The sequence below is a fragment of the Triturus cristatus genome, chromosome 3_1 (genome assembly GCF_964204655.1).
Source record: "Triturus cristatus chromosome 3_1, aTriCri1.1, whole genome shotgun sequence".
NCBI classification, from domain to species: domain Eukaryota; kingdom Metazoa; phylum Chordata; class Amphibia; order Caudata; family Salamandridae; genus Triturus; species Triturus cristatus.
Genome location: NC_140583.1, coordinates 687,344,784 through 687,358,111, shown reverse-complemented (window position 1 = coordinate 687,358,111; position 13,328 = coordinate 687,344,784). Strand labels below are relative to the sequence as shown.

The window sequence follows — 13,328 nt, the reverse complement described above, 5'->3', positions numbered from 1 at the left end:
GGCACTGAGACTGGTGCTGAGGACAACGAGGTGCCTAATAAGAGCATGGCTGGTGTTAAAGAGCCATGTTTTTAGCTCCTTTCTAAAAGACAACAGAGTAGGAAAAGCTTGAATATATGTGGGCAGATTATTCCAGAGCTTGGAGGTGGAAACAGTAAAGCTCCAGCCCCCCCATTTAGCCTTATGAAATCTGGGCACCTTCAGGAGCAAGGACCCAGAGAGGCGGAGTAAACGGCTAGGAAAGTACCATTGAAGGGATATTTTGAGAAAGTCATGGAGTACTGGAGAGCCTAGAAGCCCGTACAAAGGGCCTTGAACTTAATCTGGCTTCTTACTGAGAGCCAATGAATACACCTCATCGCCACAGAGATAGATTTGAGTTTAGGGCTGCCTAACAACAGTCTGACAGCGACGTTCTGCACCATTTGCAGTTTGTTGAGAAATGTTTTGTGCAAGTTGACATAAGGCTGTCAAAGTAATCCTGTTTGGAAAGAACCCAGGGCTGTGATCACTGTCTTTCTCGTAGAGACTGGGAAGAAATGGATGATTTTTCTAATGTCCCTGATCAGATAGAAGCAGGAGGAGATGGTGGCACTGACTTGATGCCAGAAAGTTAGTTTGGAATCTATTAAGACCTCACGATTTTCAACTTTGGCCACGGGTATCTTCCACAATCCCTATGACTTCAGTGATATAATATTAATGGCAGTACCCTACTCTAAAAAATGTTCCAGCACCACTGCAGGGGAGTAGAACTAGAAGGGACGTGTCCTGATGAGATTTAGATAATCTCTGTGCCTTCCTTGCATCCATACACGTGGAGGGCAGAGTTTTTGCAGGACAAAGCTGAAACACGACGAAGAGCTATTAAGGGGGCTCTTGGAACTACTAGAAATGCTACATCTTTTTATAAACATGGTAGGCAACTCAGCATGACAGTTCTTTCGTACTGAAGATCAGAGTGGTGTTACACACTGAAAAGAGAAGTGCAGAGCAGACTCCAGAGGTTAGGCCAAATAACAACTTCATCACTATACGCCTATTGTTTTAACCATGAATTTATACTATTTGTGGCACATATCAGAATTGAGACTTGAGGTAAAGAAATTGTGCAGTAGGGGGTTGCAACCCTAAACTCCAGCAGCTACACTTGCAAATTTTGCCACCAGACTATTTCTTCAACTTCTGTTGTACGATCATTTTACTCATTCAGGGTAGATCTAGCGCCAAGACGCCCACGGGCATACGTGCGCTTTATAAACTTTTAATCAAATCAAATCAAATCTACTGTATTTATATAATTTAAAAACAAATTTACATGAGTTTGCCACGTTTGAATATATTTATTGTTGCAGTTTGCATCTGGCAGATTAGCAAGCACAGAAGACTCCTTTACGTTTAGGAAAGTTTGTGCTCCATAAGTTTAATTTCAGGTTTACTGGGTTTGCAATCTTTGATTTTTTCATCTCTGAATCCTTTACTCTGCCTCTTTCATCTCACCAATGGTCTCACCCTTACTTTTGTCTAAACCCTACTGCTTGCTATAAGTCTACCCAATACCAATCTAGCTCCGCCCCAAGGTATCACACAGCATCATACTCACCATCTGTCCTTGGGTACCTCCCTTGCCTGAAACCCTACCTACCCTCCAACAAGGCGATCAATGTCAGCATATCTGATATTCTCAATCCAGATAAAACAAAAGCTTAACCTTTTGTAACCATTAGAGTTGGTGCTAGGATTTAGGCACACAACGTGTGTTCCATTTTTTATTACAAAGATTGCATAAGTTGAGCTAAAGAGTTTGCTTTACGTCTTCTAACAACAGCCTACTCATGAGCTAGGATTTCTTATATTTAGCCATGATTCTACATTCCATTCACTCCAGTTTTTGCCCAGTTGCCAAATTGTGGCTTGTATTGAGGAATGAAGGGAAATGTATATGCACCTTCTGCCACTATTAACCCAGAAAGTGATCTGTTGCTTACTTCCTCCATATTCCTTTAACCCCTTCAGTGCCCATGACGAGCTGGACTCGTCATGGGCCGCGGTTGCGCTGTGCCCATGACGAGTCCAGCTCGTCATAGACCCCGCCCGCTAATGCAACGGCCGGCACAGGGCGGGGAAAGGGGCGGGCACTAAAGGGGTTAAGGGGATATCTAACAATACAGTTATTCTCTGTATGCTCCCTATCCCCTTCATTAGTGTTTGCCAGTTGTCGTGTGTCTCCATGCATGTTTCGTATGGGTTCTTGTCTTACCAAACCATGCTAGCATTAGGGGCGGCTCCTCCGTAGTGGTGTCGGAGCGTCAGCCCACTGAGTCAGTCAGCGGAAAGTAAAAAGGTAATATTACAATAGTATAACTTTTTTCCACTGATGGAGCCAGGGAGTCCTGGGCAGGGTAGGGCGGGGTCAGGCATGGCAGGGAGGAGGGGATAGTGTGCACTGTAACATGCTCATGTCAGTTTGTCCGGCTGTCTCAAGTCAGCCAAACAGACATGCACACTTAGGTTTCTCCAACCCGTCGGTATTGCACAGCTGGGTTGGAGAAACGCCGCAGGCACTAAGGCACTGTCTGAGCAGCAAACGAGGCTGCTCAGACCAATCCTGGCACTACTCTCATGCTTTGAGAGCAGCGTCTGGATTGGGTGTGCTGGTGCTAGTGTCTCAGGGACTGCTGGGACACTCCGGAGTAAAGAGGAGCACCGAAGTGTTGGCCGCAGGACAGGCACGTTTTTTGTTTTCTATCTCCCTAACTCTCGCCGCACCCGGCCCCTCCGTCCCCCTCCCACTGGAGTTTTGTGGTGGCTACCACTGGCTAGCATGATTGGTGGGTATTGTTTTGTGGGTAGTGGTGTGCATAGGTGGAGTGCAGTATAAGTGACAATGTTATTATGTTCCTTGAAAGGGTGGCGTGTTTTTGCTTGTTGAATGGGGCCTCCTTTGTCAACGTTTAGATCATCAGACACTCTGTAAGGTGGCATTACCTGTAGCTTCACCTGATTGCATTACTGCCAGTTTAATTCCCAAACACAGCAATAATCAACAGAAAACTGACCAGTCGACCTTTGTGAAGGCTCTTCCACTTCCAAGAAGCACAGGTAGCCCTGTTTTCAGTAATTTTAGATCAGTTTGAGCTACAAACATTTACCCTTTTTGTTAAAATCTGCAGAATGTGCAGCAGATGATGGATTTTGTGACACATGCTGCAATTCCATAATTATGTGAATAATGTTGCTCCAGCAAAATTGCATAATGCCAGCGGACCTGACAAATGCTCTGTGAACTTGTTAGGTGTGAGAATGAGGTGAAACCTTTGCCCAGACAGTGTTAGCGCCCGTAGCAATGACAAAATATTATGTAATACTAGAACAAAACACGTTGCATTACTCCGCATAATTTGTCTTTTCATTCCACATAATTTAGTCAATCCTGCAGCATAATTTGGACTCCCCTTCCACCTGCAGCATATTTCCAATTGCCCTGACATTTGTGAGACATTTACACTACTGCTAGAGAGATTTATTGGCTAGGGTGAGCAACTGAAAGAGTAAGTGAATTAAACAATGTATATAGTGCACACTGCAAACAAACACATTCTTGGCTGGAGGCTGCAGAGTCGGTTGACCTGGAATAGTTGATAAATGGATTAGGTGCCTTTCATCAATGTCTCTGAAGGATATTTTTTTCAAACATATTTTATTGATCTTTACCATTCTTAGGGCCTCATGTAGGTAAATAAATTTTACCGTTGCTTAAATACCGAGCCGTACCGAATCGTTAAATTAGAATCGTTAAGTTATATGTAGGTAAAAATTCGGTAACAGTTACCGATTCGGTAACATTCGGTAATCACGAATCGGAATTCACCGAATCGGTAAATACCGAGGTGGTATTTACCGAATCGGAAAATACCGAGGTGGTATTTAGCGATTCGGAAAATACCGAGGATACTACCACCTTCCCTTAACTAAGTAGCTAATATCATAATTATGTTATAATAGAAGGTCTCTTAGGCTTGAATAGGGGACCCCATACCTCAAAAATCAGCTCAGTGAAATCACATCACAGGAGCATCAGGAGCCGTCTCGCAGGAAGGCTCGTCTTCGGTCTGAATAATAAACATGATGTCTGTGATATGAAAAGCACCAACTGTCAGGTATTTGCAGCTGCGCGTGTGTCATGGCTAAATAGTGGGTCGAACAACCTAGAGTGGAAAACATGCATTGTGTAAAATTCCAGACTGTGTGTCACAGCATGTACAGACCAAGGTCGCTGCGCAGAGCTTGGGATGGGAACAACAGAATGCACTCGTCTGAAGGAAGTCTCGAGTCAGCAGTTTATTCAAGAAAGAACATGTAAACGCAGTGTCGTGTGCAAAGACAAAAAGATGGCTACATAACATTCAACGTGGTTATGCTAACTGAACAATGTATGTACGTATTCAGGGAGAACTCACTACACGCCCCCTTGAGCGAAGCAATATTTAATAGGCAAGAAAAGAGAGAACGCAGAGTTCAGTTTCGTCAGAGCAGAACAAGGCGTAACCAATGCAGCGCCAAAGTCCTAAAGTCCAATTAATTGCAGCATAAAATTCCAAAAAACACAATGCAAGTATAGTAAAAAACTCAAGCCGACCATCAGGAAGAGAAAAAAGAGAAATAAAAGAAATAAATGTTGCGCCAGGGTGCTGTCCAGTAGCACAGGCGCAATGGACGACAATCCAGTTAATCCATGAATGTATAGGCAGCATATGTGGCCACGGCTTCCAACAAAAAATCGTTTGCAGGGCCACTAAAAGTCTCAGCCATCCAATTAAGTAAAGAAAAGGAACATACGTGTTCTCCAACCAACGGAGCCTCTAGCACAATCAGAGGGCACCCGGAATGTTCCTCCAAATAGCTCATGGACAAGAAGTCGTAGGCTGCCGCTGAGATGTCCCAATTACCCAGGATACCATGCGCCGCACCACACGCCATGATCCGGACACCAGAACAGGACAACTCGTGAGACACTAAGGGCCTCATCAGTCGATCGAAATCCGGCACCGGAGACACCATGTTGGTCAAGCACAAATCCAGAGGCCATTCAAAGGGACAATCCAGGCAGTGTAATACAGGTTGTACGCAGGTGAAGTAGGAATACCTGAAGGATAATCCATAAGCCAGGCTCAAAGTCGCCAATGGCAGAGTACCATAAAAGTCAAGCATCCGATCACGAAGAAGATGCAGACGGGACAGGTGCTCGTGTGGCACAGAAGGAGCAGCCATTCCGGAGTATGAAAAGGAAAAGCAGCACACCTGCCACTAGCGCCAGGAGCAGCGGGACACCTCCAAAGATGCTCGAGAACAGTGAATGAACAAATGCAGGAATTACACCAAAAATAGGTTGGAAAGAGGTCACGAGACCCGAGCCCACATGTGTAAAAAAATGAGCCAGGCCGGTCGTGGACGAGGCATTGAAAACAGTTTGGATCAAAGAGCCGAAATGCAGGGGGAGGTCAGTATTCAGAGGCGCCTGTACCTCAGTGCGCGTATTAGCAACGTGAAGGACAAATGTTTCACGAGAGGAAGTCAAAGGCACCTCTTTGTGGGACAATAGCGCTCTATTCTGCTCAACTTGTTGAACTCTGCTTTCAAGGTTGGAATCGAAGGCCAGATGGAAACATCCAGCCGCACATGCGGGGGTGGAAGAAGAACAGTATTGCAGCAGACAACTTTATGCGAGACAGTTATGTACGGGATTCCCACTCACATCCCGCAGCAAGCTTCATTATTCAACATTATATAAATACCGTTTGCAAGCAGAGTGAAAGGAGGTGTAATCACAGGCACTGGGATACCTCGTAGGACGCACGCCAAATTCGGGGCTTGTACATTGCATGCGCCGTGTACTTGCATGTGCCTATTGTCTCATGTATGAATCCTAGAAGAGAGAGTGCTAAAGCTATTATCTATAACGGCTACAGCCTTCTCCATGTTTGCTTGGTCAATAGCTCTCAATCTGGAAGCCGCCTCACTGTGCGACAACTTGCAGACTTCGTTGTAAATAGCATACGCCCACCTTTTGGTTGTGCCACCCACAGGACCATTCACAAAATCATTCAATTCGGTATGCACATTGATGGAGTGGGTGGACTTCCTGATCCTGTAGATGTGCTCTGTGTCAGCTGGTGGACAGATTGGGATGTGTGTACCATCAATGCAGCCAATGGAATGGGGGAACTGTGCCATGTGAGAAATGTCTGTTTTTGTTTACTGCAGTGCAGCCTGTGTGTTGTGGAAGCTGATGTAGTGGTGCATTCTCTGCATCATGGCATCCAGGAAATTCCTGAAGGAACGGGACCGGCAACTCTGGGATACACCACCCACCGCAGCTGTCACCACCTGATAACTGCCGGATGCCAACAGATGTGGGCTGCAGAGCACCTGCACATGTGGGGGTATGGCGTGCGCCCTTCTTATTGGCTGGTCCAGGAGTGGGTGCAGGTCCCTGATTAAGGCCATGATGGTTTCGGGGTGTAGCCTGTACCTCTCATGTATCTCTGCATCAGTCAGCTGGAATAGTGTGATGCGCTGTCTGTAGATGCGTTCCTCCCGTCGCCAAACCCTCAGTCCTGCTGCCTGTAGATGTAGGCGCCTTGCAATGACGTACATAGCGGGCATGTTGTCCACGCTGTTGCATTTTGGGATTGCTTATCTGCACTGTTGATGGTTACCACCTGCTTTCAATCCGTGTTAATTACCGACTCTTATTTACCGATTTTCTTGGATTTCTTAATTACCGAGTGCTCCTACATGTCATTTTCATTTTTACCACTTCATATTTACCACTTCATATTTACCGATTCGTTAATTATGTATTCGGTAACTCTGATTCGGTATTTTGGAATTCGGTAAATATGAATCGGTATTTACCGCCTCATATTTACCGAAAAGTGGTTTTTGGACTCCTACATCTCACTTGTCTGAATACCGGTCGGTAACGGCATATTTACCGAAAATCGGCCGTTACCGACCGGTATTTGGCTACCTACATGAGGCCCTTAGTCATTTGGCTCTCGGACAGATAGAGCATCATATCCCACCAGCACATGTCAAAATTTGGAAAGCGTGCACTGTTTAATGTTGCCGCAACAAACTAATTTAGCGAATATACCTGATGAGTGCTCTATCCCTCCGCTTTGCCACATGCTTCTGACATGTTCGTTTACGAGTCCGGTATTAAGACAGTAGTGCTATACATTGATCTGCTTGGGTCTAAATAAAACCCTTTGGGTATATTTACTAAGATTTTACGCCATGTTTGGGTCACAAACATGATGCACATCAATGCAAAAAAATCTCTTATTCCCAAAATCACTTGAAAGTAATGCAAAGCAGCACACAGTGTTGCTTAGGGTTATGTAGCCTAAGGGAGCTTTCCATGGGTGGTGCTTGGGGCATTCTCATGCAACCACCCAAGGTTTTTGATACAAATCCCTATTCACTAAAAAATGTAGACAGGGGTTTCCATCACAAAATAGTGCCCAATTCAAATGGGTGCTATCACGGAGAAAAACCTTTATTTCTCCTTCTTTCTTTTCTGAACTTGCATGTGTGCTGCACTGTACAGCACACATACAATGTGGGAAAAGATTTAAAGTAGGGCAATGCCTAGTATTTCGTACTGGAAGGGTAACCTTCCAGTACAAAACCTGTGCTAGACTCACTTAGACACCCTTGCACTATAGTGCACAGGTGCATTCATGATGCACGGTGGCCTGATTGTGTGTCGGTGGTAGGGAGAGGGGAGGAAAGTGCCATGTCTCTGTAGATAGGGCACTCTCCTGCTCTCTCTTGCTCACGCCACGCAGCACAGCATTTTTGAATGCTGCGCTGTGTGAGAATTTGGTAAATAGACCCCTAAGTGATTAATTACAACATGGTTATATCAATTTCCGTGTCTTCGATTTATATTGAGTTGAGCATTTTGATCTTGAAATAATCAAGATCATCAGTTCCAGATGATGTTCACCGTGAAAACAGAACTCTGAATCGGGGGTGGAAATAGAGACCTCTTTGCATAACAACTTTGGTGGAGGGGACCTAGGGCAAGATGTACGACTCATTTTACTGGTCGCAAACGGCCCATTGGTAAAATGCATTTTACCATGTACCAACCCTATTTTGCGAGTAGGTAACCTATTACCGACTTGCAAAATTGGGTTTGCGGATTGCTACCAGCAAGGGGCGTGTAAAGGGTATCCCTTTCTAATAGCGAGTCACACTGGTATGTATGAATGCATACGGGAAGGGGTCCCCAATTGACATTCGCCCTCGGTCCTGGTGCACACTGGGGAATATACTCTTTCAAAGTGAGACGCGAATGCCTCCGCTATGGCCATACTGTTGGATACTGGGAACCTCGACTCGTCGATCACCTCTGCCATCCATGAGCGCCCCCTATCTCACCGCTCTAACCAAACCAACAACTTTCGGGATTTATCTCCCACATCATACAGCCGGCGTTGTGTGGCCAGCGCATACGCCCTTGCCTCTTCCTCAGCTAGCGTACACAGTTCCCGATGCTTGAGTGTTAGTCTGTGGCGGAGATCAACCGAAGAGGCTGTAGTGGCGTCCCGTTCCAGCTGCACAATGTCCTGTTCAATTTGACTGATCCGCAGGCGTTCGTCTTTCCTTTGAGCACCAATCAATGCCCGTGCCTGCCCCCTCAACACCGTTTTGTATGCCTCCCACAACGTCATGTGGGAGGCTCCTGAGCCCCGATTTTCCTCAAAGTAAAGCTGCGAGCCCTCTCGGATTTGTCCCCATTAGTCTGATCCCTGAGGCGCCACGGGTCAATCGTCGGGAATGAAGCTTTATTAATGAACGGGCCCTGCAGCGTAACCCCAACCCGCGCGTGGTCTGAGAGCCCACCGTCCAAGATGCGGGGGTGAGCAAAAGCACCCATCTGGTCAGAGTGAGTGAAAAAATAGTCGAGTCTGGAAGATGTCCCATGTCTAGCTGAGTAAAAAGTGTATTGCCTACTTGAGGGGTGATATGTGCACCACAGGTCGCTGAGGCCCAGCGCAGTGACAAAGCCCTCTAGGCCCCGTTCCCCCCTGTAGCCGGACAGGTCCCCAGATCGGTCTATGTCAGCATTCATTACCGCATTTGTGTCGCCCCTCAACAGAAGGAGCTCCTGGGGAAGATCTGCCAGGAATGAGCCCAGTTGTGGAAGCACTGATGAGTGTAGGCCCGGTGGGACATAGCAGGAGCAGAAGACTACTATGCGGCCCTCCCACTTTACCGCTGCCACGGCAAGGCAGCCCGCATCATCAGACCACGTGCCCAGCAGGACTGCCGGCAGGGCGTTGTGGAACAGGATTCCCACCCCTCTTGATCCTGACGTGAACCCTGAGTGGGGAACTAATTTATACCCAAAACGATCAAGGGCCTTACATCTGTTTCCACACAGGTGCATCTCATGAAAGAAGACCACATCTGGGGAGTGTCGTTTAAGGTACTGTAGTATTAGGGTTCTCTTGATTTTGTTCCCCAACCCGTTCACGTTCCATGTCCATATTGTACACTTAGTTTGGACACCCATTACAGACAAAGAGAGTTGACAATACCGGATAGGTGGTTGGACCCTCTCTGTCATGAGGCAGAATACCACATGATAAAGGACTATATTGGACTAGAGCATAACTTACAAACCCCTGAAACAAACCCCCCCTGCCAACACCCCCCACCCTGCCTCCCTGCTAGATGGGTCCCCAACCTCCCACCGTGTAAACATGCAGAGTGCCTGTCGCCCCATTGCAACCCCACACAACATGTAAGAGGAAACATGAACTTGCAATCAGCAAGAAGAATGATACTAAACTAGCGAATGTCCCACCTCCATGAATACTTTGTTAGGGCAATCCAATGTAATGTTTCGATGGCAAGCCCCCGGTTAAAGTCGTGTACCTACAATGGCCCCTAGCACCCTGGAGCCTTAACAGAGGAGTCCAAGAGTCCCTGCCGTGGAAGGCTCCATGTATTGAACCAACCCCACTTACAACTATACCTCAATGTTCTTCAGGATACCAGGACAGGGGGGAAAAAGAGGGGGGCGGGAAAGGAAATACTGTTCAGTCCCAATGGCTCCACAACAACAAATCACTTTATTACTCTCCTTTCGTGGCCCTGACTGCCAGGTAGGGGTCTCTCTGCATTGTCAGTGTCCTGCCCATTGGGTCACTGGTCCGATCTCTGAGGGTTACCTTTCCTATCTAGTGTCCGCCAACCCTTCAACCAATCGTTGGCCTCCTCCAGTGATTCAAAGAAGTAGGCCGTGGGTCCATCCATGATTTTGAGGCGAGCAGGGAAGAGCACCATGTATTTCACCCCTTGTTCTCTGAGGGCTCTTCACCCCCTCAAAAGATCGATGTTGGCGCTGGACGTGTAGGGTGAAGTCAGGGAAGAACCGGATTGTGGCATTCTCAAGGCAGAGGTCTCCTGTCGACCGCACTGCCTGCAGGATGGCGTCTCGGTCGTGAAAATTTAGAATGCGGGCATTGATGGTGCGCGGGGGGGCCCCGGGCCTAGGCCAACCTCCAAGCGCATGGTGAGCACGCTCAACTGAGAAGAAGTTGGACAGGCATTTGGGTTTTAGGTGGTTCAGTATCAGGTCTTCAATGAACCAGTCCATGGCGGGCCCTTCCAGTCCTTCCGGAACCCCCACCTCGCGAATATTGTTGCGTCTGGCCCGCCCTTCTTGATCCTCGAGCCTGGCGTAAATATCAGCTTGATTTTTGGTGAGGGCAGCCACCTGTTCCTCGAGTTTTGGGGTTTTTGATTGTAGGCTCCCGATGCCCGATTCCGCCGCTGCCACTTTTTCCGACATTTTTCTGAAATCCGCCCTTAGGAGGTTGACCTCCTACGTCACTGAGTCTAGTTTGGGCTCCAAAGTTCCCCTGAGTTTGCGAATCACTGCCATTATGTCCCTCAGGGACGGGTCAGGCCAGCGGCTTCGGGTTCTTCCTGTTGGCTCCCTCCTGGAGACCCGTCGTCCTTGCCCATGGCCACCGTGTATCTGTCGATTTGGTTGGTCTGGTCCTGGCCCTGTGGTCTGTTGCGGCCCATGTCCCGGAGCACCCCCCATTGAGATAAGGGCAAGATGCGAAGGGGGGAGTGACCCCTTTGATGAGCAGATGTAGCTCAGCAATTAGGGGAGAAACCTGGTCCACCACCACATCTTCGGGCCCGGTTGCAGCACCGGAACGGCATATGTGCGGCAGTCAGTCTGAGACAAACCCCTCAGGGCTAGGCCCCGTCCCTCACAGGCCCCCACCAGCAGCGCTGCTTACTGCTCGCAGCACTAAGAGCACCGGGCCCCTTCTCCTCAGTTCTCAGTCCGCTCCCGCTTTCAATTCCAGGCCTCCTCGTTGACTCAGGCCAGCGCTGGTCCTCACTCCAGGGGGGGCCCATGCTGCGATCTCCTGAGTCAATGAAAGCCCCTGTGTAACAGGCCCATCGCCCCCCTGCCGGTCAGGATTATCGGTCCGGCTGGCGGGCTCTATGACCAGCCTTACTGACTCAGGCCGCCGACAGTCATCTGTTCTCCCTCGCGGCCTCGCAGCGTCAAGCCCGCACTCACCGGTTACGCGGCAGGGGACGCCTCCCACAGCTCTCAGCATAGTCTCGCTGCCTCGACCCAGAGATCCGGGCATGCCGGCATCCTCCGCGGGCCAAGCCGCTTGAATGGGATCCGCGATGCGGTGTGTAGGCGAACTTCTAGGCCAGTGTCTACAGCCACCATTTCAGGCTGCTACAGAGTCAGGGCGCCATTTTGGCCATTGCAGGGAGAGCTGCACCACTCGTGATTTACAGGCGTATTCAATCGATGGAGGCCGCTCCAAGCGTCCTCAGTCTGCCACCGTTTTCCAGTGCGGCAAAGCTTCGTATTCCGCCCCAAATTGCCCCCGGATAATGTCGGATGTCGGGTCTAGTGCTGACCACTAGTGGAGCTCTAGCAGCGAGTGGCCATCTTCCGCTGCTGCAAGCCACGCCCCCCCGGCATTTAGATTTTAAACAACGCATCAATGGCCAAATAGAAATGTTGCGATTTTTATGACATGCACAATATTTTGCACTTTCATAAAGCTAGTTTTATGACACTATTACAAGTACAGCGGTCCTCAGGTCCGACCATTATCATGACTCTGGGTCCGCCTGCAGTATTCTGAGTGTGGCGGTCAGACCACCAGAAGACCACCGGCTCTGCCGGGATCAAGGATCCTGCTGCACTGGTGGTCTGCAACCGCCCTTATTATGCTGGTTGTGCCAATGCCAGCAACGCCAAGTCTTTACAAGCTGGTTTTCCACCGCTGTGTTCATGGCAGTGAGCCCGCCATGAAAAGGTTGGCGGAGAGGCAACGAAGGGGACCATAACAGGGCCCCCTGATTGTTCTGCTCCTGGGGTACATGCAGGGAGCACATGTTGTTTCCCCCGGAACTGCACCCCCATTCGACATGCCACACCATACACTTGGTGGGTGTGCGCACGACAGGCTTGGCAGTCCTCCTGTTGGCATGGCAGTGAAGGCCTACAGGAGCACTGCCAAACTCGTAATGAGATTTCTCTGTGATTCTCTGGGTATATGAAAAAACTCCACAATATTATACACGAAAGCTCACCTTGTTGATATTTTAGTTGTAAATAATATTGCCATTTAACATTCTTTGTGTATAATAAGTTTTCTTCGTTTTCCTCTACAGAAGCAGGCGCATTTGATAATCTACCTTCCCCGTCGTCCTCAGAGGAGACAAACCAACCATGAAGACAATACCAATGTACAGGCCCTGTCTCTGTTTTCAAACGAGAACTCTTTTTACAGAGAGATTTGAATGAATGCGATCAACATGAAGAAAATGGTTATTGTTTACATTATTCCGATATATTATGTTCCACGGAGAAAACTTGCCTTCCTATTTTTGCTGTAATGTCATACTGTAATATTTTGCTTAAAAAATAATTTTCTTCAGGCAAGTGAAAAAATGAATAAAATAGCAGCTGCAGAATGATGACTCATTTTTTTAAGGTGGTATGATGCGTATCTTGCAAGAAAAAGCATCAGTACATTTTCACTTCATTCATTTCTGACAGCTTTTAATGCAAAAATGATCTTTCTTCATTAATTGTGACCGTTCAAGTTGTGGGTAAAAAACCAAAAAAGGAGTCATCGTTGGACTGGTGATTGTGATTCTTGGTCTCCAACCGTTCCCATAAGAAAACCTACTTCCAATCAAAGAAAATCGTCCACAGCTAATAACAAATATTATAAGTGTTGCAATGC

General features: G+C 47.8%; 1 protein-coding gene across 2 annotated transcripts in view; it reads left to right on the top strand.

The window, feature by feature from the left end:
- The window catches only part of GAL (galanin and GMAP prepropeptide), a 168,870-nt gene extending 155,817 nt beyond the window's left edge, over positions 1-13,053 (top strand). For both annotated transcript variants that reach the window (XM_085646380.1, XM_085646379.1), the window contains one exon: positions 12,751-13,053. In XM_085646380.1, coding sequence (XP_085502506.1) covers positions 12,751-12,812 — 62 coding nt within the window. In that variant the 3' untranslated portion in view covers positions 12,813-13,053. The remainder of the gene's footprint in view (positions 1-12,750) is intronic.
- The last annotated feature ends 275 nt before the right edge of the window (positions 13,054-13,328 follow it).